The sequence below is a fragment of the Artibeus jamaicensis genome, unplaced genomic scaffold, assembly GCF_021234435.1.
Source record: "Artibeus jamaicensis isolate MK-2021 breed Jamaican fruit bat unplaced genomic scaffold, CSHL_Jam_final contig_327, whole genome shotgun sequence".
NCBI lineage: Eukaryota > Metazoa > Chordata > Mammalia > Chiroptera > Phyllostomidae > Artibeus > Artibeus jamaicensis.
The window spans coordinates 2788166-2814301 of record NW_026521772.1 but is presented as its reverse complement, the minus strand read 5'-3'; the positions used below and the strand labels follow the sequence as shown (position 1 = coordinate 2814301).

At 51.6% G+C, this 26136-nt stretch overlaps 1 protein-coding gene and 1 long non-coding RNA gene across 15 annotated transcripts in view; both read left to right on the top strand.

The window, feature by feature from the left end:
* The window catches only part of SEC16B (SEC16 homolog B, endoplasmic reticulum export factor), a 54014-nt gene extending 33536 nt beyond the window's left edge, over positions 1-20478 (top strand). For 5 of the 13 annotated variants that reach the window (XM_053663694.1, XM_053663693.1, XM_053663692.1 and 2 more), the window contains 9 exons: positions 237-309; positions 1607-1906; positions 2735-2802; positions 5310-5438; positions 5589-5687; positions 6029-6143; positions 6275-6354; positions 7227-7325; positions 7953-11374. In XM_053663694.1, coding sequence (XP_053519669.1) covers positions 237-309; positions 1607-1906; positions 2735-2802; positions 5310-5438; positions 5589-5687; positions 6029-6143; positions 6275-6354; positions 7227-7325; positions 7953-8021 — 1032 coding nt within the window. In that variant the 3' untranslated portion in view covers positions 8022-11374. The other 8 variants (XM_053663698.1, XM_053663695.1, XR_008391277.1 and 5 more) reach the window with 7 other exon arrangements.
* A 229-nt stretch (positions 20479-20707) lies between these two features.
* The window catches only part of LOC119049569 (uncharacterized), a 121931-nt gene continuing 116502 nt past the window's right edge, over positions 20708-26136 (top strand). For both annotated transcript variants that reach the window (XR_005082535.2, XR_005082534.2), the window contains exons 1-4: positions 20708-20879; positions 21858-22048; positions 22340-22393; positions 22550-22660. This is a non-coding gene — a long non-coding RNA (uncharacterized LOC119049569). The remainder of the gene's footprint in view (positions 20880-21857; positions 22049-22339; positions 22394-22549; positions 22661-26136) is intronic.

Sequence of the window (26136 nt, the reverse complement as noted above, 5' to 3'; positions counted from 1 at the left end):
CCAGTCTCCCCGTCCTGGGTCCCTGCCTGCTCTCAGCAGAGCTTGGAGACAGGAAGGGCTGAGGCTGCTACCCACCCCTCTTACCCCCCCACCTTCCCCACCAGCCCCTGGCACTCCACTGAGGTTCCCTTGCCTTGGTTACCCTCTAGTTTCTTTTTGACTTAATGTTTAAATCATCATTCCCTGTTCTTGTTTCCCTTTGTGTTGCTTAAAGGATTTTCCTTTATCTCAATTAGCACAAGGTAGCAGGAGACACTGGGGAACCCTGTTCTGCTCACTCGGATGTTTCGGGGGCCCGAGGGACAACAGGTACCGAAACTGATGAGCCGAGTGTGTACGGAGCTGATGCTCGGGACCTGGGGACAGGAGGCAGCGTCACTTAAAACACACCCGCCCCTCCCGTCCTGCCCCTTCTTCGTGGCCTGTGTCAGGCTGACCCCACGGTCGGGGTGCCGTCCCCACGCCGCGCCTGCAGCCGCAGTCGTCCTGACACGTCTGAGTCCTTACGCTATCAGAGCTTCTGCTTCACGTTCAGGTTTTAACACTTGTCACTTCCTATCCCTCTCTAACGGCTTCATCTCTGTCCTGCCGTCTCCGAGGCTGAATATATTTCACGAGGTCGGAGACGGTGCGTGACCTCTGTTTCAAGTTGGTGTGGAGGCTGTTCGGGATCTCCAGACTCCGAGCGATCGGCTGCCAGGCACATGTGAAATACATTTCAGGGCGTCTCAGCACGAGCTTCCTTCCCCCTCGGGTGCCTCTGGGTTTGGCTGGGTTGCCTCATCGCCCCCAGTTAATTCCGAGCCCTTTTCCCAAATGACATGTCACGGTGGAGTGAGAATGAGGCCTCGCTCTTTGCTTCAGGCCTTTTCCCAGCCTCTACCTCTTCCTTTGGGGATGAGTGAAGGGGGAGGGCTGGCGGGGCAGGTTTGGGTTTCCATTTCTTGGCGTTGCTGCTGAGTCGCAGAATGTGTGAAGGTCAAGGGCTGGAGGAGAGCCAGGCTGGGTGTCTCTGAACGGCCGCTGCCGCTAGGAAGCAGCTGTGCCTCCCGTCACCCCACCGAGCAGGTGGGGCTGTCGCCCTGTCCCATGCCATGACCTCGGGCCAGTCATGGTACACAGCACATACAGCCCTTCTCATCGGCAGAATGGCAGAGCCAGAACCAGCGCCACCAAGGGCCCGTCCAGGGCCAGTGCTCCCATTCCTTAGAAGCAAAGCCATCGTTTCTGCAGCCCAATGGGCATTTTAACTGGACTCAGATTTCTAAGCCCGTTAGGAAATCCTTGAAGGAGAAAGTTTCTCCGAAGATAAAAAGTGTGGCGTTACAGAAGATGGTCACTTCTGCCTCCCAACCCCCCTGTTGAAGGCTCGGGGCTCGCACAAGGTGGGAGGGAAACACTCGTCTGAACTCTGTGCCACGAGCAGTGGGTGGTGGCACCACAGTGGCTGTGCGGTGGTTGGCATCCCATCCGTGGCAGCCACGTCGAGGGGCCTGTTCTCGTGCCCGCTTTCCAACAAGGATGTGGGCGGGAACGTGCCTGGGGCGATTAGCCCGTGCGGATGCGGTTCAGGTCTCACCTCTGTCTCCTTGCCCTGTGTCCTTAGAGAACGCTTTCTACCACGATCTTTCGGGACATCGAGGTGACTCGGAAGCCACTGCGGACCCTGCAGCCCCGTGGTTGACAGTGGAACCCACGGGCCCGGTCCGGCCGGGCCCCCAGCAGCCCTTTCCACTCCAGCCAGACTCCTACGCAGCAGGAGGAGACTGGGGACAGGCTGGGGTCCCGGTGCCTCTTTACTCAGTTCCGGAGACCCACCTGCCGGGGATCAGTGGTGGCTTGGCTGTGACAGAGGCTCCCGGAGGCAGGGCCTGGGAGGAGGCCCATGGAACACAGCTGCATCCTGGTAAGGCCTGTGCTGAGCTGGTGGTGGTGGGGGGGGGGGGCGGAGGTGAACAGGTCTGGAGGGAAGAAGCCGATGAGGGGAGGCAGGGACCAGTGGGGAGCCGGGAAAGACCTGAATGGGGGTGTGCACCTGACAGAGGGCCTACTGTGTGTCGGGCCCGGTGCTGGTGCTCTGCACACATCCGAGGGAGCTTGCTGTCTACTGGGACAAGCACCGCAAGACTGACAGCAGCCCTGCTGGCCCTCCCCAAGTGTCACAGGGTTTCTAGGACAGAGGCTGCAGGGTGGAGAGCTGTGGTGAAGGTCAGGTCCTCCTACCAAAGTCCAAGCACTCACTGCCCACAGAGACCCGTGCTCCTGTCTGGGTCCCGGGTGTCCTAGGCCCCTCGGGCCTTGGACATCAGGGCTGAGAGTGGGCGAGCCGTGCTGGGTATCACCAGGGAAGTGCGGGAGGCCAGCCAGTTAGATCAGCTATTGGACCTCCTCAGATAAGGGCCTGCCCACCACGGGACACTCAAATGGGGGGAGTGGCCTGGCCAGGGAGGACCCCGGGTCCTAGCTTGATGTGGCCCTGATTGCCAGGGTTCCTGAGGAGCAATGTGGTGTCCAGGGTAGAGGAAGGGTGATTGGCATGTCCTGGGGCAGCTGAAATTGAATTGAGAGGGCCGGGCAAGGGGTCCTCATGTCCAGTGTGATATGCTTGGGGCTTCGGGGTTGGAGCTCCGGCTGCTTTGTGGTTAGAAGATCCAACTGCCCCCATTACCTTCCCCAGGATGGTTGGGACAGGTACAATCACGAATCATGACATCTGTTTCTTTTTGTGCCGCAGGAGAGGACACAGGGTCTCCAGACACTTCCCAGCATCCCGACGGTCCAGAGGTGGTTTCCGAACCACAGGTGAGAGGACGAAGCCCGCCCTGAGCATCAGGTTTTCCTCGTCACCAGGTGTCTCAGCCACACGCACACTCCCTCCTCTGCCTGGCCCCAGCTCACCCTTCTCCACGGCACCTTGTTTGTCCTCTACACTGAGTCCTGAGACGTGGGGGCACTGTGTTCCCGGATGCTCGGTCCCACCCACCTATGTTCCCCCACCCCGGCCAGGGCAGCGGGGCCAGGACAGGGCCAGTTCTGACCTCGCAGGGCTGCTCTGCCTGACACGTTCTTCTTATCTTTACACCGAACACTTGCCACGCCCTGCCCCGTCCTGGGGGACTCTGGGTGTTTCTTTCTTTTCTTTCTTTTCTACCTTGCTTTGCTCCCAAGAAGGGTCTATAGCAGCTCTGTCTTTTGTCCTTGGTGATGCTGTAAGGTCTCAGCAGTGACCGTGTCTGATTAATCATGTCGTCTAGCGGTTGAACGGATGCTCCCCTCCCCCAACAAGGGCAGCGCTGGTCCCAAAAGTAAGATGTGTTTTTTAGCTTTGCCTGGTTGGTCAGTTGTATAACGTAACTTTCTCAAGTATCGGCCAACTACAGGTCTTAAAAACCTGTATACTTTACTTTTTCTTTTTCCAGCTAAAAAACTAGTACATTCTTAATTATAGAAAACTTAAGGAATAAAGAATCAAGCCAACATCACTCATAATCCCAAAGTCAAATAGTTGGTTATTTCAGTACTCGTATATGTGTATCTATGTATATATACATGCAAACAACATGTTTTAAGTGGTTGAGAACATGTATGTATGCAGCTTTACTTCCTATTTGGTATTGAACACTATAAAATGAGATTTTCCCATGTCATTCATAAGTAAGATTGTTAGTATTGGTGTGGAAAGCACTTTTCATTGTATGAAAGCACGTTCATTCATTCGTTTATGCATCCATTCATTCATGCATCCATTTACTGGTTCGTTCACAAATTCTGAGCTCCCACAGTGGGCATGGTCATGGGGGCTGGGGACACACAGGGAACCAGACCCGGTGTCCACACGGCGCTCCCATTTAGTGGAGGTGCCCACAAGAACCCTCCTGTACGCAGAGGGACTTGACTTTACATGGGGTGGCAGGGAGGGCGTCCCGGAGGAGGCCTGAGCGTGAGCATGAACTGGGGTGAGTGCCCCGGGGACAGCGGCTCGGGGCAGAGGGAGCACCCGAGCAGGGCCGGCTGGGTGCCGTCGGGGAGCAGCGGGGGAAGCCCTGAGTCTAGAAATCGGGGAGCAGTGCGAGGCGCTCAGAAGCCAGGCCCTGGAGAGGAGCCGGATTTTAGCTGGTCGCCCTTCGCCATTGTGTCCTTTGTCTCTCTTTTCCTTTTTTTCTTCCATACTCTTCCTCTCTCCTCCCTCCCTCCCTCCCTCCCTCCCTCCCTCCCTCCCTCCCTCCCTTCCCCCTTCCTTATGTATTAAATAACCTGGTATATAAGCCCTTGTCTGCCAGCCTGCCTGGGTTTGGGTTCCTATCTGCCATTTACTACCTGTGACCTTTAACAGGTTGCTTCACCTTTCTGTGCCTTGGTTTTCTCCTCTGCGAAATGGGGTGGTCGCTGCACCAACCTCACAGTACTGTCGTAAGGGTGACATGTTTTCATGGTACCTGCAAAACCAGGATCAGTATGTTGTACACAGAGTAGATGCTGCACTCACTGCAGTAAACTATAAAGCTTTTCTTACAGATTGCCGAAGTATTTTCCAAAGGTTGTACCAATTATAGGTTTTTTTGGACAGTGTAAAATATGACACAGAAGGACAAATGTTGTGTGACTCCATTGATGTGAGACAGAAAGTAGAGTGGAGGTGACCGAGGCAAATGGGGAGTTAGTGTTTAACGGGCGCAGAGTTTCCGCTGAAGTTAAGGAAAGTTCTAGAAATGATGATGGTGGTATAACGTTGTGCATATACCAATGCCACTGGATTTACACTTAAAACCGGTTACACTGGCAAACTTTCTGCTCTACTGAACACAGCACAACAATTTGACATTAAGGGACATGGGGATAGTTTGTTTGCTCCTCTCTGGTGCTTTTGTTTACAGCAGCCTTTGAGCAAGTGGGCTTGGAAGTGGGCTCTAGGCTTGGGGGTTACTCTGACTGTCCTTTTGGGTATGTGGGTCCCTGCGGGTGTTGCCTGACCCTCTTCACTTCCAGCGGTAGCCTCTCCTGCCCCTGCTCCGGGCTTTGGTATAGTCCTGGAAACCCGATGTTCCCAGGGAGCTGGCCCAGCGCCCAAAACCCCCGGGGGACTGGGGATAGTGTGCAGACCACGGTTGGGCTCTGGCCTTGACCTGGGACCTTCGGCAAGTCCCGTCGCATGGCTAAGTCCTACCTCCCCATCAGTGAAGTATAACCCAGCAGGATGATCCCACGGAGTGGGTGAGCAGGCTAGTCAGGTGACGGCACCCATGTAAAAGGTGCCCTTGTAACCTGTCCAGGGCATTACACAGGTGAGCTCTTGTTCTCTTTCATCCCAGGTGCCACTGCTTCCCAGGACACACGACATTTCCGAGAGCGCCACCGTTTCGGCCAAGGAGGAAGAGGAGGAGGATTCTTCTGATGAAGCAGATAAAAAGTCTTCCCATCACACTGCAGAGAGAGCCAAGGTAGGAGGCGTGGGGCAGAGCGCACAGGCGGTGGGCTGGGGCTGTGTCCCTGCCCCAGGTCACCACCTCACCCTGGGGTGACTAATCTCAGGCCCTGAGGGAGAATCACACCTGCAGGCCATTGAACTCTGCCCCCGCTCCTGCCCCCAGAGCTCAGGGTTTGGCTGGTTCGGCTGGTTTCGCTCGAAGCCCACCCACAGCGCATCCCCCTCCGGAGAGGAAGACTCCTCAGACGGCCCCAACTCGGAGGTAACCTGGCGGGGGGACCGGGAAGCCCCATCTTGTGTGGGCCCCTCCCAGGATGGCTCCTCAGGCTCAGAGGGCCTGGCGTTGGCATTGGACTTCAGCCTCGTCCGGGTGCAGGGACGGAGGTCCTGGGAAATAAATGGATCCTGCGAAGGGAAGGTCCATAAAAGTTAGGATGATGAATTGAAACTCAGAAGGCCAGCGATCACTGGGACTCAGGGAGCAGGGCAGCGGCCCACAGGAAGTGGGGTTTGGGGGGAACACCCTGGTGTGGGCACTGTAGGAACACAAGCCGGCCCTCGTGGATTTGCTAACCCCAGCGCTGCCCTTCCCTTTTCATGAAGCAGGAGACCCCCAGCGCGTCTCCTCCTCCTCGCCAGGCTGGCCCAGGCCTCTCACGGACGCCTCTCCCAGAGCCCCCGTCTTTGCCAGGCACTGGCACCTTCTCCGGGGCCACAGGTACGGCCAACCTCATGTCCCCTGGGCTGTGGTGGTCTGGTCCGTGCTTCCTGGCGATTGGGGGTGCCTTCTGGGAGTGGAGACTCCGCAGTCCTGGGCAGTGGAAACAGTTCTGACTCACGCCTTTCTAGGTGGGGGTGAAGTCCAAGGACCAGCGCCCGGTGGAGGAACAGCCGAGGTCACTGGGATTGGAGGCTTGTCTGGGCCACAGGTGAGTAGCCCGAGGGCGGGGCCCTGACACACAGGGAAGGTGGGGAAAGCTTTGCTGTAAGTTTGCTGGCGTTGCTGTGACAAGGGGTCACACACAGAGCTGCTTAAACAAAGCAACTCCCTCCCAGCTCTGGGGGTCGGAACCCGAGATCAGGGTTTCAGCGGGTTGGTTTCTCCTGCGGCCTCCCTCCTTGGCTGGTAGATGGCTGCCTTCTCCCGAGTCTTCCTGTGGCCATCTCTCCGTGTGTCTGTGTCCAAATGTCCTCTTCCTCCAAGGACACCAATCGTTCTGGGTTAGGGAGCCCCACAAGGACCTCACTTTGCCTTAGTCCCCTCTGTAAGGACCCTATAACCCAGTCCATTGGGAGGTACTGGGATGTAGATCTGAGCATATGCAGTTTGGGGGGGACATGACTTAGCCCATAACTGCTTCCTTAGGTGAAATCTACAGAACTTCCCGTGTCCCGGGGGGAGGCAGAGCTCACCCGTGGCCTTGGCAAGGGCTGTGATAAACTCTCGATGAATTGTCTGCATTTGTGCTTTCATGTAGCTGGCCAGGAGGACGCTTTTATTTCTTGTGTCCTGGTTAGAGCATTCTTACAGTTCTTTAAGACCTTTCAAGGAAAATGCTACTTTTCATGATGCCATCAATACAAGTTATTGTGGCTTTTTCTCCTCTTGGGCTCCAGGTACCGCCGTACCCAAGGGTTGGCTGCGCCCACTTGAACCACGTTTGGTTGCTCAAGATTCCCTGAGTTCTATCAAGGAACCTTCCCATCGGCCTGTCCCGTCCAAATCTGCCACTCAGGGACGGCCCCGGTGCTCTGGGGTCCGGGGAGCGGTGGACTGATTTTCTATTATTTTCTGTCGCAGGGTGTGTCCTCTGAGCACTACTTCAGCCCTGGTGCCCTGCCCCCCCCACCCCCCACGAGAGGGGCAGTTCCTCTCTACAACCCATCTCAGGTCCCCCAGGTAAGGAAGCCCTGAGGGGCGGGGGGTTAGCACAGGTTACGGATCCGGGTTTGCAATCCTAGTTGTCCACTTATGGTGCGTGAGTTCTTGAGCAGTGGCTCGCCCTTTCTAAGTCTCAGTTTTTGCATCTGTAAAATGGGCTGAGTAGTGGCTGCCTCACCGAATAGTTGTGGGGGTTTCATAGGAGCATGTACATGTGCAGGGCCTGGCACACAGAAGAGGGTCAGTCAGTGCTGCCACTGTCAACATTGACCTTTCGTACATCTCAAGACTTAAGGGACACGGGGTGGTGACGTCACCAGAGACCTTGCACCACTGCCGTGTCCCAGGGTGAGGGGATCCTTGCCAACATTGAAAAAGGCCAAACTCCCTGCTCTGCAGTGATCTGGGGACACTGGTGACTCTCCTATGTCCCTGGGCCTCCCCCGTTTATAAAATCGAATTTGTTTTGCTGTATGTAAGAGGTCGAGGTGCCGGGTGGACGTTGATCATTAGAACATCACCCTGGGAAGCCAGATGCAGCCAGAGCACTCTAGATGCTTGGATGCCCAACTTGGCCCAACCAGCCAGTCCTGGGAGGAGCCGCACTCGGGGCTCTAAGCCAGTGTGACCTTTGCTCTCTTCCAGCTGTGCACAGCTCCGAGTGTGAGCCGGCCGAACCGCCTCGCTCAGCGCCGCTACCCGACCCAGCCGTGAGGAACGACCTCCCCCGGGCACAGCGTTGACGTCACTCTCCGTTCTTCATCTCCCAGCCCTTGTCAGGGCCCCAGGAGGGTCGTGCTGGCCTGTTGCCTCCACGGGGTATGGAGAAGGCAAAGGGGCAGGCTCCCGAAGTGTCCAATTCAGTCCAGTCTTTTAAGATCAGCTTCACGCAACAGAAACGACTCCATCAGATGGAAAAACTGGGCATGATCGCAGACGGGAGGGGAGCAGGGAGCAGGGTGCCATCCATGGGGCAGCTTAGAGGACGGTGTCTTCAGATTCCCAGACAAGTCAGGGCCTGGGGACACCACCACTGGAGTTAGCGAGGACCCCACTGGGCTCCGCAGCAGGAATTCTGGGGCAGGGCACTCTGAGCCATGTCCTGGACTAATCTGACTTCTTCCTCAGGTTCGGTTATGGACCACGGATTCATGGCTGTCCTTAGCCAACGTTCTTATACTAAAACTTGATGACTCTTGTCATAATTCCCTTTTCAGTGGCATTTCAGCAGTTTCCCTGTTGGTCCTCGTTTTGTGCACATTTTTAGGCGGTTCAGATTAATTATATTTCTCTCACTTTCTTAGCGGGTCCTATTTTTTCACATTCTGGCATCTGGCTATCAAGTTAGATTGCTGTAGGCATCATATTGTCATGGCAACTACTGAACCTAATGATGCAGATGGATGGAGCGTCAGTCAAATAAATGATGGAAAACACTTTCTAAAAATTCACCCCTTCCCTAGGAGAGGAGGGGTGAGTGCGTGACGTTGTGTATCCCTCGCTCCCTGCCTCAGACCTTTGCAAGTTGATGTTCGGAGGGTCGCTGGAGAGAGAGGGAGGAGGGGGACATCTTGGAGATTTCTGTTCCTTTTCTTTTAGACCCCAAATGGAAAGGCCTGGTTCTGTTGGTCAGATTTGCGGAGACTCGATCCCCCTAAAGAACATTGTTTTTGTCCGTGTGATGGTGTGTCCAGGTTTTGTGCTGCAAAGTGCTACACTTCTGTGGGCGGTGATTAAACCTGAGGATTTTATAGCAAATGCTCGTCCATGGCACATTTCGTGGTGTCTTCCCTGAAGTCTTTGCTAGTAACGGTTCCACCGTGGGAAAGGCGTGAAGGGCTGGGGAGAGCCCTTTGTTAACGAGAATCTAGGCCCCGATCTTCTTAACTTCCAAGTCCACTCTTATGTCATCCATTTTTTCAGTCGGGGAAAATAGGAACAAAAGTTTCTTCAGTGAAAGGAGTTGCTTCATTAATTAACCCTTGCATAGTCTGTCTTCTGACAAGTCTGTTCTTTCAGATTAAATGAGGAAATTTGTGCCTCAGGGTTTTGCATCCAGAGGGGCCTTGGTAAACGCGGTTCCCTTCTTATGAAAAGAGGGCTGCTTCTTTGGGGCGGTACCATTGCCGGCACCCGGGGGCGGAACGGTGGTGGGAGTGGGTGGCTTCGGCAGAGTCAGACACTTAGACTTGCATCCTGGCTGGTGCACAGTTCTCCCTGTAACCTGGGCCAAGTTACATGTGCTTCTCTGTAACACGAGGGCGATAATCACCACGGTACCTACCACACTGGGACACTGGAAGAATTCAGTGAGTCAAGCTCAGAGAAGAGTACCTGGTACATGCTAAGCATTGCACTTGTATAAGTGTTTTTTTTTTTTTAAACTAATTATCAGTGTATACTCAGTAAGTTAAATCTTGACTGTCTTGTTGCCCACTGGATTAAACTGTGGACTTTTCATTCTCGATGTAGCCATATCACAGGAATAATATTTAAAAACTACTCAAAATGTGTCCTTGTTACTAAGCTGGTTTCTCTCCCTGTGTCCCACCTGCCCTCAGTCAGGGCTAGGTCTGTGGCTTAGTGTCCCAGGAAGCAGTGACGTAGGGGTGGTCCCGCCCCATGGAAAGGAGCGCTTTCCAGGAGGAGAGTGGGGACCCAAGAGAAGGGCCAGGACATTGGATGCCTGTGTCCCCACTTTCTCCTCCCGTTGGGGTTATAAATGGAAAAGCAGGGCCTGGAGTGTAAACAAAGCCGGCACTGAACTCGGTTATGTCCCAGGTAAAGGGAACAAATTTGCTGAGGGGGAACGCCAGGGGCTTCATACACTGGAAAGGGCGATGTCAGGGTACATATGCTGATTCTGATCGAAGGCTTGCACTGTGGCCGTCACAACGCACCTGCTCATCCGCGGGGGGCTGATTGAAACGGGCCCTGTTGTTCATTGGCCAGGAGAGAGCCCTCCGCTGGGTCCAGTAGGGGCCTGACAACCCAGGGTCACCCAGAGGTCTTAGCTGTTTATTAGCTTTTCGTGGTGCTGCTGATGTGGATGAGGTTGCTGAAGGTCATGATCATTTTACGGCTTCTGCTGGTTAGAACCAGTTGTGCTAAAACAAAGCAAGTGCAGCTGGAAGAGAAAAATATTATTTTATTTCTTTGTGAGAGGGAAGTGTGGGGAGGAGACCAGGTCATGGTGGGCAACTGCTGCTAAAAATGGGGGCCCAAGAGCACAGGGCTGGTGGTGCCTTTCCTTGTCCAGTGCTTGGGAGAGGCTGCCGGCCTCGAGGAGAAGCCGGCGTGCGCTTGGCATCTCTTGTCCAGGGCGGTTTGGGAGCCCCCGCAGCTTGGCCTTGGGGGTGATGGTGATCTGAGGCAGGGCCTTAGCTCTCTGCAGCCCAGGGCATGTGGGCTCCTGTAGGGAATGATTGACTGTACAGTGTCCCCAAGGGTCCCAGGGACCACGGGGGCCCCAGCCAACACCGGGTCAGGGCAGGGCCAGACCAGCCACCCAGAAAGACTAGGGCCCACTCCATCGCCCTTCACTGTGAGCCATTTTGTGAAAAGAGAAGACATAGAATTCTCTCTTAAAAATAATTACCTAAAGACACTGTTTAATAGGGGAAGAGACAGCGATTAGTAACCGGCAAGTCTGTTTTGATTCTCCTGCTCCTCACTGGGCTGTGTGTGGTCTTGGAGGAAGAATAGCTTCAGGAAATAAAGATGGGACATTTTCCTTAAAAAAATGGAGTGGTAACGTGCAAATTTGCAATTCTGCTATAGACATACAATTTAATATTTATATGAAAGCATTTAAACTTAACGCGTTCAGTAATTTGGAAGGGAACAAACCATTAAATTCCATTTAAGTGTCTTTATCACGTATAGCCATTCCAGCCTGCTGTCCAGTCCCCTGCCAGGGCATAAACTGTAAACAAGCCAAGAGTCCTCAGTCCCTGATCCTGCATGCAGTCCCCTATCCATCTTTGTCTTCACTTGAGCCTCAGGTCGCTCCAGATCAAAGGTTCTGCTGGCGTCCCCCCGCCCCCCTTAGGAATCTTTTTTTCTTTGGTCTCTTCCTCTGAGCAGCGAAGGAGAAGAGCAAGCGACCGCATCTGCCTCTTCACTGAAAACCAGAATATTTTCTTCCCAAGAGGAAGTATGCAAAACACTCTTCTGCTTGAAAGGAATAATAATAGGTGTGTAATCTGGGTATCTGACTCACGGGAGTTTCTGGGACACTTGCCCTCCACGGAGAGTGGGACAGAATTACCTTTCTCCCTCGCGTGTTCGCCAGCCAGAGCCGGCCATGGCGTGTAGCTGATTCACACGCAGCCGGGTGTTCGTAGGGTGCTCACCTGAGCTTGCCTCCAGGCATGGCCGCAAGGCTGCCTGCTCCCAGGAAGTAGTCCCAGCAGCCCTTCATTCAGGTCCTTCAGAGAGGGCTTCCTAATGAGACTGAATGAATGTCATGTCGAATGGGGACTAACAGCATACTAAATGTTTCATTACAGGCTCACTCAGTAGGGGCATCTGCTTTCCATACCTTCTTCCTTTTCGTATTTACCTCCGGGTAGTATTTAAAAGTATTTCGCTGAAACTAGGTCAACTGCACTGTGACTCAAGTTTGGCTGACCTGGGCAAGCTGCTGGTTATATTAATGTGAGATGCTTTCTTGGTCGCTAACCACCTTTGAGGAAGCCGATTGAGCATCCAATTTTTAAAGAATCTCAAGAGGGGGATTCTGTGGCTTGCCTGGAAGCTCTGGCCTAGAATTTCACGCCCTCCAACATGAGAACGCTCTTCCTAATACTTTGTACCCAAATCCCTCCCGTGGCTCTTCGAGACTCTCAGCCAGTCTTCAGAGGAGGCGGAAAACAGCAGCTTGCCACCACCTGTGTCTGGAACTCCTTCACATTCTGCAAGGCCATTAAATCATGTTTCAGGTTATGAAATGAAGGCTTATGAAATAGGGTTTTCCCGGCTAAAGTTGGGGATCAAACCGGCTAAATGCTCGGAGTCTTTTGGTAGCTACGGTGGCCATGTATTTGCATTTCAATGACAGTATTTATTGAGCATTTACTTGGTGACAGGCACGGTGGTATGCATTCTAGGAAGTATATATATTATTGTTGCAACATGTTATAGATGAGGAATCTGAAGACTCATCTGAAGAGAGAGATTAAGCAATTTGTCCAAGGTCATGTAGCTACTCGGGACAGAGCTGGCATTGGAAAGCAGGTAGCCTGACCTCTGAATCTGGGCTTTTAGCCACATTGTCCCTGGACATATGCACATTTATTTGTTCACGCATTTGTCAAATATTAACTGAATACTGTATCAGACATTGCACTGCTTTCCCAACAAGATGATCTTGACACTTAAAATACTCTGGGTCTAGTGAGGGAGACAGACATATAAATGTGGAAATTACCGCCTAATGTGATAACTGATACTTAAAGCTATGTTCAGAGGACCTAGTGCCTTGCCATTTCTTAATAATATAGGGGTTTCATCTATTTATGTAATTTTGGGGGGCTGATAAGTAATATGGTCAAATTGTACCACCGCTTGTAGGTCAAGATCAAAGCTAAGTTCATCGCTAGTGTGTAGAATAGCAAATCTGTCGGCCAGAGTCTGAAGTGGCATTAAGAACCAGGGGCTGTGCATGAAGTCGCGCACTGTGGTCGCCAGCACCCTGGGCCAATGGCATCCGAAAGGGAGATCATGGGATTTAGACTCGGCACATTTGCCGTGACAAGAGTCTCTGCTTGCTTCTTCCTGCCCTTTACAAGATCCGAGGGCAGGGAAAGAGTGACCACTGCAGCAGAAGTCCCTGAAGGAGAGGGTCCGAGGCGGGAGCGGTGTGATTTCGTGTGCACAGAGGTGGACGCCGTCCTGTGAGGACCTATTTCCGACGTCTCCCTTTTCACCTGAGCCCCACCCCTGCCCTGTTCTTTCCTCTTCTTCATAACTGCTGTTTACCCCGAAGAGTGGAGAGAAGCCAACCTCCCCACGAAGCATCTTCTGGGGGGCTAACACTGTGTCGGTGCCCACGGAGTCCCACTCACCAGAACAGGATGCAACGGACCCCATGTCAGTAAAGCCAAACTTTTGGCTAGAAAACGGGAGCTAATTTATAATGTTCCCTGGCTCTTCGAAATCAAAGGCCTTGACTTTGAAAACGTGCCTCTGAGTACTAAGAGCTCATTTTGGGATATGAACAGTTCTTGTGTTCTACAATCATGAGTTGTGGTCAGGAAGAGACCTGGTTCTGGGTAGGACGGAAAGGATTTGAGTTTCGGATTTTACTATTTCTTCTCCACCTCTTTGGGTGTTTGGATGGATTCCCATGAAGTAAGAACAAACCAGAGTGTTACAGTCATGGCTTTTATGTTATTTATTTATTTTTAGTCATTTTTTTTGATATTTTGGTCATGGCTTCCTTATGTAATTTTTCAGCTTTTTTGCTTGGCAGGCAAAGCCAACAATAAGCCATTAGTCATCCTGATAATGCGCCTCAGTTAATATCCTGAGACAGGATCCCGTCTCACTTGCTTTGCAAACAGGTACATGACCGGGATGATGCGGATCCATTGGCATTTGCGAAATCAAATTAGTTTTTAAATGTACTGGAGGAGCTTGCAATGGAGAGCTAATTGATGTTAAGCCCCTAAAATAAAGAATTATTTGCAAAGAAAACAATCGCTCGCATTTATCACTCTGTAGAGGCTGATTTTATAGTCTCAGGGAGGAGAGGACAGTACAGACAAGACTCTCAGTTCTCGGCTCCTTTCCCACTAACTAAACTGGTGCCTTTACCTAAGTCGATTGAATTTCTCAGCCTCCGCAAACTCCTCCACTAAAAATTTGGAGTGGCTCCTTCAGCAAACATGGATTTAGAACGTCCCACGGGACAGGCGGGTGAAAGGCAAGTCCAGCTCTCCAAGGGCTCACGGACGAGCTGGGAGACAAGTGATAAGTATGGCCCTGGGTGGCTGTCACTCCAGGTGCCACTGGTGTGTGGCAGAGCCCCTGACTGTGCCTCCCGGGGAAGAAGGCGCCGAGGAAGGTTCTGGAAGAGGGAAATTTATCGATGAAAATTTCAATTTTTCTAAATCTCTCATATTAAAGTTCTGATTTCCAGGTTGATGGTCTTTCCCCTTGAATATGAAGACAATGGGGTAACATGAAGCTTTTTCATGGAGGGTTGTTGGTAGTAATAAAAAGATCAATAACTAAGACTTCATGCTAGGCATTGTGACAAGCACTTACACGTGTTTATTCTATTTTCTGAACATGCAAGGAAGGAATTAAGCAGAAAGTTCAAGTAACTTGACCAGCATTTCATAGCTAATGATGGAGAAAGCACTGTGCTACATTCTTCACAGACTGCCTTCTTAAACCTGGAAGCAACTCACAGGTGTTTCTCAGCCTCACTTCACAGTGAGGCCATGGGGCTCAGGGAGTTTAAGTAACTTCCCGGAGGTCACAGATTAAGTGGAGGAGCTGGGATTTAAACCTAGGGAGCTGGGCCCCGGAGCCTAGATCCCCTCTTGTGAACTTAGTTTAAAGTAGCGGCACCTGTTCTGCAAACCAGGCAGGATGAGTCCCTCTGTCCCCCCGGTTTCCCTCTGCCCGCTGCTGAGGGAGATTACTCATCGTCTTATGCGTTTATGTCTACTTTTGCCAGTCGACTTGTGACTTCTCGGGACAGAGACGCTATAACATACTCCTCTTTTTTATTTCCAGGACCTTACGCTGTGCCTATGTGTAATAAGGGCTAAATATTCTAAACAGACCCAATTGAATTATTTCCCATCACGAGAACCCCAAAACTGTTTTCCACAAATTCTGGCCGAGAGGTGGTCCCGAGGGGCCACCCTGTTGTTCATCTTTGGTCCATCTCTGCATCTCTTGGAAGCCGAGACCAGTCTTGGTACATAGTAAATGCTCAAAAACGTGTCTGTGCATGAGTGATGACTCAGTAAGGGAGGCAAGGGACACAAATGAGAGGGTCACTGCAGCTTTTGGGATCCTGTCCATGGCAGAGGTGGCACAGATCTTCAGAGGAGGGAGCCCAGCGCTCCTTGGAGACACCCAGGCAGGCCACCTCCCCGGTGGCTGCTGGAGGGGAGGCACCTCGCCTCCGGTCAAGGCAAGTGATGTCCTAGTTGTGCTTATTTCTGGCAGAAGCATTTCTTGGTTTTAAAGGGTACTTCACCCCTTTACAACCCGGGTAATTGCTGTTGGAATGCTTTGCCCTGATAGCGTCTTAATTAGGTCAAATTTTATACCAAGGGCTCTAACTTAATGCTGCATTTGCAATTCTAAGGCCTCCACTCTTGAGCTGCCAGGAAACATTCAGATGTGAGGACATCCTGACCCCAGAGCCTGTTTTTCCCTCTTCCGGGGGAGGGGGCGGGCCAGAGGGGGTGCCCAGGGGAGTTGGGCCAAAGGAGACGTGTGTGCCCGGAGAAGCATCTAAATGCTTTCAGAGGGAACCCCGTCTCCAAGTCACCCTGCTCCCAGCACTGCTTGGATGTTGCTTGGATAATTGCAGGATCCAGGCTGTTCGCATTTAGTGAAAATTATATAGTTTTGCTCTCTGTGTTTTTTTTTTTAAAGCTACCTTTTAATTATCTGCCTTTTGTCAAGCAGAACACGCCCCGAGAGTTACACCCTTCCTTCCCCACCATGCCACCCCAATAATGAGAAGAAGCCATCTGCCGAGAAAACAAACACAATATAAAAATTACACAAATACATAATCCCCAACCCAGAAGGGAGGGAGCAGCTGCCACCTGCTACCAAACAGGAGAGAGTTTAATATTTATCCAGCAGAGAAGATTTCCAATGGGGCTGTGATTCCTCTGTTGGGGGGGGGGGGCGTGGACGGGCCGAAGGGGGAGGGTCAGCGATGACAATCATCTGCACAGGCCTGGCCTAAATGGGGACACAGCGGAAATCAATTCAGCGGGCTCAGTGTGGCTGTCCCCTGTCACAGGGTACATTCAGGAAGCCCCTGAGGAGGCCGTCAATCTGTCGCCCGAAAGGGGAGAGATGGGGAGTGGAGAAAGGTGGTAATTGAAATTGAGCTTCCCTGGAGACTTTACCTCCAGCTGAAAGAGCAGCTAGAAAAATAGGGGGCAGAGTCATCCCTGAGGTAAGGGACAGTGGGGCTCTTGTCACAGGTCTGGGGGAGCGTGCCTGGTAGCCACGACAATCTGCTCTGGCTGAAGTGTTTCAGAGCAGCCTCTTTGGCCCTGGATTGTTATGCAAACTTTCTCCCCAGGCCTGAAAATGCACTTCCTGAGGCTTCAGTGGATTTAGGGCTTGCACTGATTTGTATATATAACTCGTGTCTAATTCCTTCATTACACGCTCTCTGAGTGAATAGAAATTCAGTTATTAGAAATTGTGCAATGCACAGAAGCTGGTCCATCTTCCATTTTATCGACAAGTTGGATTGTTAAAACAATTACGCCCACGGTCGGCACGACAGGGCTTTCTAAGAAAGAGGCCGGTTACCGAGCTGTGAGAATCAGAAGTGTCCTTAAGCTGTGGTCGGGGAGACATGGTTTGGCAAAACATCTGCCAATAAAGGGGAGTGTTCCGGCAAATTACCGGGGCTCCACACGCAGGCGCAGCTCCCTGGCCGTGTCCGAGAGCCCATGAAGCGTGCAAATGTGAGGGGGGCCAGTATTCCTGCCTCTGTGCAGCTGTGCATGGGCTGCTTTTGAACACATTTGCACATATTAATGAGCTGGCATAGCAGCTCCAGGATTAGAACAGTGGGGCGTACCGGTGTCTGCCTAATCTGAGGCTGCGCCTGCTGTCAGCTTCGTGGGCGGGGTTGTGCAGCGGGAGGTGGGAATTGCGGTGGGCGTGGCACATGCCCACGCACGCTGCACGCACACTGCACGCACCCTCCACTCCTCCTCTGGCTCCCTGGACCACCTCATCTCTGACCATCCCGCATGGCCTCGGCACTGCTATTCATTCACGGCTCCTGTTGCATCTTGCAACTATGTCTCCTTGTTTAATGATTTATGTGTCAGTGTTGCTTGGAGATTCCTTTTTGCTTCTCCATTTCCTAACACAGTCCCTGGTGTTCAGTGGGTGCTCTATAAATGATGGATGAATGAATGAATGAGTGCGTTGGTGGATGGATGAAAGAGCTTGTTCCCTCAGAGACTGCTCTGTGCCGGGTGCCGTCTACCTGCCACTGTGGCTTCAAGGAACAGAATAGGTCCCTGGCATGGCTTCCCTTACATTTGCATACAAATGGCACCATGGCAAAGGAGATCTCTAAACAAAGGGCCACCAGAAACCTTCCTGAGAGTGTAACCCAGAGCATGTCATCCAAAGGACTTCACCCTGGTCCACGCCTGCCCCAGAGCTGGAACACGGTGCAAAGTTCCCACCAGTCTGCGATGCGGTGAGAAAAATACAGCGTGGTAGGTTTTCACGGAGTTACCCAAATTCTGTTAGAGTTCTGAGCTTAGGTCCTTCCACTTTGACATGAAAATGCTCTTCCTTTTATGAATTGAGAGCAGTAGTAGATGACAGCGTTTTGTTTTTTTTTTAAATGCCTTTACTGGACAAAACAAATACTTTCTGAGTCCCTCACATTTTCTCTCTTTTTTTGGTAGAGAGGAGAACTTTGATTGTTCTGTGAAATCCCAAAGTCTGAAGCCATTGCTTTAACTCATGTCTTTCTTTTTGGAAAAAAAATCACTGAAATCGCCTTAAGTGAGACAGGGAGCTACTTACAAGGCTTGGCTCATTGTAGCCAATGACAAGGTACTTCAGACCCTATGAGTGCCTCGCCGTCTTGTCTCTTTGGGGCAGGGATGCAGGCTGGGTCAGGTACATCTGGCAGCAACGCCTCACTGAGCTACGGGAGATTTCTTCAATCCAGGTTCTACAGCGGAGGAGCACAGAGGTCCGATTTACTGACGTTGAATGTGTTCTCTTCTGCAGGAGGAGGTGCTGTTCCATCTCTAGGTCGAGCGTGTAAGTGTGTGTCCTGACTGTGTGACTGCAGAACACCACTGTGATCGATGAGAATCCTGGTGGTGCAAAGTGTGTGTGTGTGTGTGTGTGTGTGACACACTCTCTGTGTGTCCCCACCCCCCACCCCCACCGCCACACACACTTCTGCTTTCTCTGACTATCACAGCGTTCCTCTCTGGGCCGTGCAGCGCCACCCTGGTTTTTTTTTGCATTGTCTTCTGTTCCTGTTCTCTGTTTATTATTCACAAGTCTGATCTCCCCTGAAGGGTGGGAACGCTCTCTTCAAATCCCGTCATTAATCGATAAGCATTTCTTTCTATAAATCTTTTCTGGAGGCTGTTGGCTGCTCCTGGTTCCACGTGTCGTCCGGGAGAGCTGGTTCCCAGCCCGGGTTCTGTGGCTGGTGGAGGACAGGAGGGTGAGTGAGCCCCGAATCTGCCGGCACCCAGACCCCCTGTCACTGGGAGGGAGTGACTGCAGTGACCTGCCTCACTGAGCAGCCTGCCATGTCCATTAACTGCGTAATGACAGCGGGGGTCTTTGAGAATACGCACGAGGAACATAATTGTTAGGGTTAATGCTAGTGTTCACTTTTAAAATTTTCTTTTCCTCCAAGAGGAGAGGCAGAAAATCTGTTTGAAGAAAGGGCAGCTAGAAGGCTATAGTTTGTCCTGAATTCATGAGTGACTTTGATGGCCTAAGCATTGGGGACACAGTCTTAGAATCTGAAGGTAATTATTTCTCCTTCAGGGCAGGGAGTCTTCTCCTTCTCCTTCCACTGTGGGGAAAAAAGAAAAAGAAAACGCTAGGAAAACTACTGCTCTAGGTCTTTGTTCTGAGAAGGTTTGAAATGTCCAAGGAAGAAAAATACAGACTTTATCACCCCGTCAGTCTCTTTTAGCCCAAATATCTCTCCCTGCCCTTCAGCCCACGTGTTGGCAGCAGACGAGACCCTTCTCATCCAGGAAAAAAACCTTCTTGGAGCTGGTGTCGGGGCTGCTATTTAAGCAGCTGCTTTTTGGCGTGATCCCAAGGGGAATGTTGGCGCCGGCTCCTTCCTCGGCGCCGGCAGCACCTGCCTCACGTGCATGTCCACGGTCCTGGGGTGCTCAGCTGGAATCTTTGGCTTGTGACACCCCAAGCAGGTGGCTTGGGACAAAGGGCACAGCAGTTGGCAACAGTGGTTGTTGGAGGGTTACCAAGGCTTGGGAACGCTCTCATCAGTTGTGTGTGTGTGTGTGTGTGTACATGAGTGTGAGCATGGCCTCTCCAAATGGGTAAAAAGCATCATACGAGGAACTTTGAAGCAGCATTTTCTTCCCGATTTTCCTGGTTTTCGCTGTGCAGAGTTCCATCTTTGTCAGGGTAGCTCCGGCTCTCTCTCCCTTTCCCGTTAACCCTTGTTTGATCTCTAACCTGGGGATCCCACCTGCCTTCTCAGCGTGTCCTTTTAACTCCCTTGCTTTCCTCTTTAAAGCCACTGGCCCTCACTTTTGTGGAGACCGAACTGAGAAGGGACACTCTTCGTCATTCAAGGCATCTGGCAGAGGGGCTCTTCGGCAAATAGAGATTTTTGGTTTTGGTGTCCGGTTACCTCGACCGCCCACTCCCCCACATCCCAGTGCCAGCAACTCCTGTTCCTTTCAAAATTCCCGGAGGGGCATTTACCTTTGGCATCAGGAAACAAAAACCGGTGCTTAAAGGCATCTTTCTTTTGAAGCCACTTTAGTTGGGTCGGTTCTAATCTTTTATTTCCCATGATGGGCCTTTCAGAAGAGTTTGGCTCTGACACTGATGGGACCTCCGCACTGCACCTCGGAAGCTCTGCCCCTGCACACACAGTGTGGATTATAATCAAGTAGAGGAGACACCCATGTGCCCATGTTGGGGCCCGCAGTGAAGAACGTGGTGAGAAAAGGGGCTCTGGGACCTCGTGACTTTGGCTCGCTTTGGTGTAAAGAAATCTCTCTTTCTTCTCACAGGGAGGAAATAATTTGAACGTCACTGAAATGGGTAAAGACTCACGCCTCCCTTGTTCAGAGGAGGCGGCCCCGACTAAGGCTGGTCCCCAAGCATCGCTGCTCACTGCCCCTGAGCCCTTCAGGACGCACTGTGTGGCCGCCCTGGGGGTTGGTCCCAGGCCCTCCCCCAGGTCCTCCCCCTGCTGTGAGTCTTTGGGTGAGTTACACAGTTTCTGTGCACCTCAGCTTCATCATCTGCAAAACAGAGGTCATGGCATCTGCCTCGGGATGTAAAAATTAAAACGAGACATGGGCATATCTCGTGTGGTACATGGAAAACAAACGGCACGTGCAAATTCCCTCTGTTCTTTTACCAAGATTTACTTTTTCTTTTCTTTCCTCTTCTCTTTTACATGGCCAGTCCTCTTCCCTTGCAGGCGAAGTGAATGCCCGAATCATTTTAATTAGTCCTTCTGGGTTCCAGGCACATCTGAGATGAGCATCAGCCAGAACTTGAGCCTTGAGCTGCGTTGCCAAATGATAAGCTCCTTCTGCTGACACGTGGACCACATGAAGGGACTTTTCTCAGTGCCAGGTGATGCTAATAGCCATCCGATCTGAAGCCAGAGTGGCTCTTTTGTTTAATAATTTACATCGTCTCTGAGAACACTGAGCTAAAGTCGAAAATTGCAGGAAGGGAGGATTTACCTAAATGCCAACAAAGCTAAACTGTAGTAACATCACCTGAGCCCCTTTGCAGTTGGACACTCCCGTGCTACCCGTAATGCCAGGGGATATTGGAGGGAGCCAATGCATGAGGTGGCAGGTGACTTTAATCTCTGAGATGTTAGGGCCCTGTCAAGGCTTGCCCTGTGGGTGTCACCAGCTCACGCTGGCTGAGAAGCCTGGCTGGACTCATCAAAACAAGTACATTACAGTAGAGCCCCACTGGGTGTTACTGCACTGCCTTTTCCACTTATCAAGTGCTTGTTGTATGCCTACTGTGGGGTGGGTCCTCTGCTGGGCACAGCTGCAGAGGCGGACAGTGTTGCTGGCGAGCTGCCGCCAGGCTGGTGCAGAAAACACACAGTAAGTGTCAATCACACCTCTCCCCGCCCTCCGCACCCATGCTCCCCGAGTAGCAACAGGCAACACCTCCTCCAGGACCGTCCCTCCTTCCTAGCATTTTGGAAGGGGGCGAATTGGGGAGGGCAAAGGGAATAAGACTGGAATAACAGGAATAACCATTTAAAGCTATTACCATGCGCCAGGTACAGGACTGGACATTTTACATATATCTCATCGAACTGGTCCTTCCAGGAGGAAAAGAGATGAGTGCATTTCTCTAACTGGAAGTCTCACCCTCCTGGCTGGCTCCCTCAAGTCCTTGGCTGATGCAAGGGTCCCTCCTCAAACAGGTCTTCCCTCTGTGCTCAGGTTACACCGACCCCTCTGCTCCCTGGGCGTCTTGCCATTTAGATGTTCTCTGCAGTACAGGTTTGCATCTAACGTCATGTATTTTATTCGTTTATGTTGCTTGTTTGCTTGGCTCTTCCATCTGTCCCACAAAAAGTCAGTTGTCCGGGAGTCTTGTGATTTCTGCTCCTCTGCTGTGTCCTCAGCACCCAGAACAGCCCCTGGACCAGAGCACGTGGCCACTGATTGTTTGTTGAGCAGACTGATGACCTGACACCATCAGGAAGAGATGACTCTGCAGTCTACGATCGGAGTGAGGCTTTTCCTACGCCAGCTGGACTGGAGGAGGTAGCTTTCATTGGTTGACTCATTCACCCACTAGGTATCTGTTGCACAATTCAATTGTGTGTGGCGCAGTGCTGGGCTCTGGGCTAATAGATGTGATGAGACATGGTTCTGCTTCCAGAACTCAGTCGGCTGAGGGAAATGGACTCATAAATAATACCAATCACAATAATGATGATAGTTCATTTAATGGGGCACACTACGTGCCAGGTGCTGTTCTAAGCATGTTTATGCATATCAAGCCCTCTAATTCTTACAACAAAATGAGGTGTTACTCTCCTGCTCATTTTGCAGATGGGGAAACAGAGGCACGAAGAGGCCATGCATGGAACTATGGTGCAGTGTGAGGTATGTTCTGAGCAGTGAAGGGGTGGGAAACAGCTTGCCTTTCAAATGGGCACTCCTGGGGTAGGGAGGGGCCGGGGGCACTTGGAGAGGCTGTTTGTCATTGTCATTGGCCCTCCTGCTCCCCCTGACCAGAACTTCTTCCCTCCTTTACTCCAGTTTCTGCTGCTGGAACCTGAGACCAGGTTCGGCCAATGCTCTCCTTCCAACCCTCATGACCGTTGGCTCTTTTGACCAGAGTCTGCAGACCTCTCCAGCCCTCTGACGCAGGTAGGATGGCTTGGCTCAGTCCCTGCTCTCAGCTGTGACCTCAGACGCCTGCTCTGAGGGCTGCTGTCCTCTGCAGAGAGGGAAGAGACTGTGACCAGTCCCAGAATCCACTCCATTCCCTGGGCAGGGGCCCAGGTCTGCACCCACTGACAGGCTTTGGGGAGTTTCTGAAAGGAGGAAGTTTAACACCTTCAAGCTTTCCACCTCATCTGCTCTCCCCACAGTCCCTTCTGGGTCTTGGGTGGCCACCTTTGTGCTTCGAAAGTATAGGAGGTCACTTGTCTCCCTCGCCTAATGATGTGTTACAGAAAACAAGCTTTCATTACTTGGAAAGTGCGATAGGAACATGAATATTAATAACTCCCATGGGTTTCCTGCAAACATCCATCACCAGGGCTTAAAAGACTTGTTCTGACTTGCTTGGCATGGGGGTAACTGCTCAGCAGAACAATAATAAAGCATTCATGAACCCGGCTCAGGCGGAGCGCTTCCTGGGGCTTTGAACTCCAGCACTCCTGCAGGGCTGTGGTGCGGAATGTGCTGGCCCCCACCTGGGTTCCAGCAGGAGGATGTCTGACTTCCATCAGGGACAGGACGTGGCAGATGCACCAAGACCCAGTGGGGCCGGAGCTGGGATTTCTCTTTATCAAAAAGAAAGTTCTTGGTGACAGCATCCTGGTGAGCAGGTGCGGGAGATCTAAGACGTGGCAGGTTGGAGCAGTGCTGGGGGGACTGGAAGCTGGCAAGCTCAGCACAGGCTCCTGGAACTTCAGAACTCAGAGGTCATCATTCTGGGTACACTGAGGACACACAGGAGGAAGAAAGGTCAGCGGTAGGGCCAAGAGCACAAAATCTGGAGATGGCCATTTTGCTAGGAGAATCCTACTACATCAGGAACATGTCACCTTTGCCCTTGATTCAGGGTTTCCGTTGACATCTGTGGACATACTCTTCTCAGTTCAAGTTTCTGATTCTGGAAATCTCCAAGCATTTGCCACTTTCTGCTCCGCGGGTCTGGCTTCCTGCAGAGGGTTAATAGGGTGGACCCAGGCTATGCTAGAGGTCCTGGGGTTCCTGTCACAGGTACTCCTGTTCTAGTCGGAAGTGCCCCCAGGACACGAGGGGAGCAGAGTGGAGACTGGACAGAGTACTAGGGGGCCGAGCGAGCAGCATGACAGCCCTGTTCTCGGGTTCTGTTACTCCAGACACCCAACGTGGGGTTCAACTTTGGGGGTGAAGCTCCTGGTCAGATGGCTGTTCAAGAACACGGCGGCCTCCATCCTTAGCTGAAAAGCCATGGCCAAATGTATCTTCCTGTACCTTGTGCTTTTCTTTTTCCGATTTAGGATTTTAAAAGTGTCCATAAATATCTCTAGTTCCCAAAAACAAAATTAAAAAAAAAATCATTTGGATTTCTTAGAGAAAAGTATCTTTTTAGGTAGTTTCCATGGGGTCAAGTAGCACCGATTTTGCTGAAGTTTAGGTCACTCCTTCAATCTGTGGTGTTAATGAAAATGCTCGTCTTCCTGGACAGCAGTGTGCACAGTTGGAGTGATGGGGAATTTCACTCCATGATGTCTCCGTGATATCCAATTTCCCTGTGGCTGGAATGCTGGTGACCTGGGACACAGATGAAAGTCACAAACACGGTCATGGCTTTCCCCCACAAAGACTTCATTGCAGGAGGTCACACCCCCATGGAGTTCCGGCAGGGCGTACTTTAGGTCACCATGGCCTCTGGCTCTGGCTAACAGTGTTTACTTTTCGGGGCAGCTTGGTATCCTGGTGGAAGTTAGAGTGAAGAGTTGCAGCCAGAAAATCTACAAGGTGGATCCTGGCTTTGAAATTGGCTTGCTCTGTTACTTTGCCCCTTCCGAGCTGCCGTTTTTCCATATGTCAAATGAAAATAGAAACAGCAACTGCTCTTTCTCTGCCTTATGGAATTGTCCCGAGATAATATGGAACTTTTGCCTTGCTAAAGAGTTGTTGATGTTGTACAGAAATAGAGCTAGTCAAACTTTTTCGAAGACGAACCAAACACATTTTTCGGCCAGTCCATAAAGTGGTTATGGAGTACGTGCAATAAAAGCTTAGAATATAAGAAGGGCACTTCTCTAGTCAAAAAGGAAAAAAAAAATGATGTGGTTATAGAAGATGATGTTGGCTGTCTTCATCTTCCATCACTCCCATCTCCTTCATTAAAGAGCCCTGGTGATTGTTGTCCTCATTCATTACAAACACATTTCAAGGGAGGCAGGTTTTAACCCAGAAGCAAGTCTTGGTCGGTCTAAGCCAGCGGTTCCTAAACTTCAAACTGTATCACCTGCCGGGCTTGTTGAAACACCCCTTGCTGGGCTCTACCCCTAGAATTTCTGATTTAATAGGTCTGGATGGGGTCAGAGAATTTGTAACTGGTGAGGCTGATGCCCCTGGTCTGAGACTATGTTTTGAGAGCCACTGCCTCAGCCAATCACAGGGGGTGGTCCCATTCTCCTGGCCAGTTATTGGTTAGCTATAGACACGCGATGCTGTTCTGGCCAATGAAATGTGGTAAGTCTCCTAGGGGCTTATGGGAAAAGCTTTTCCCATAAGCCCCTAGGAGACTTTTCAAAAGAGTCACAGGGAAGAGATGGCTTCTTTTCTACCGCTGGATGGAGCACCTGGGACAGCTGCAGGTACGTGGGGACCAGGAAGGGAGCAGCCCTGAGGACCAAGTGGACACTCTGAGAGTAACCAGGCGAAAACAAGGAAAAGCACCTGGGTCCTTAGTGAGGTTATCAAGTTGCCAAATTAATGGCGGAGCTGCCCACCTATTGTTTGTTGGCCCATTTTGAGTTGGAATTTTCTGCTTCTTTCAGTCAATGGTAACTTAATGGATAAATTCAGAACAGCAATTTCTTTTCCTTCGTGGGGACGTGGGGTAGGTAATGGGAGAGGAGCCTTGAGCCTCTGCAGAGGGAATGAGGATGCCTGGCGTGAGAGAGTGCACTCAGCCATGAACCACGTACTGACGCTGAGGTCCAGCTATTGGGAGAAGAATCCGGAAGGGACCAGTCTTAGGACAGGATGGAGAGGTGGGCAAGTCAGGGTCAGAGTAAAGTGTTCCCAGCTCGGGAGAAGTGACCACTTGGTTGGGAGCACACACAAGTGGGCGGAAAGGTGGACTGGGTGCCTTAAGAACAGCAAACTTTGGAGGATTTTGTGGCCTGAGTGGGGCAGGATGGGTGGGAAGGGGCAGCCAGGATGGGAAAGAACAGCTGAGGAGAGGCAGGCTAAGGGGATCAGAACTGGAAAGTAGGAGAAAAAAAAAAAAAAAAGACAAGGGCTTGGGAGCTTGTTTGCTGAATGAGACATTCTGCCCCCAAATGATTCATTGTTTTCCATTGAAGGAAAGGCTTTTTTCCCTCAGTTAAAAGATAGCATAGGGTTCTGCCTTGGTCTTTATCTGGGGGTACGTATGCCCTCAGGGCAGATAC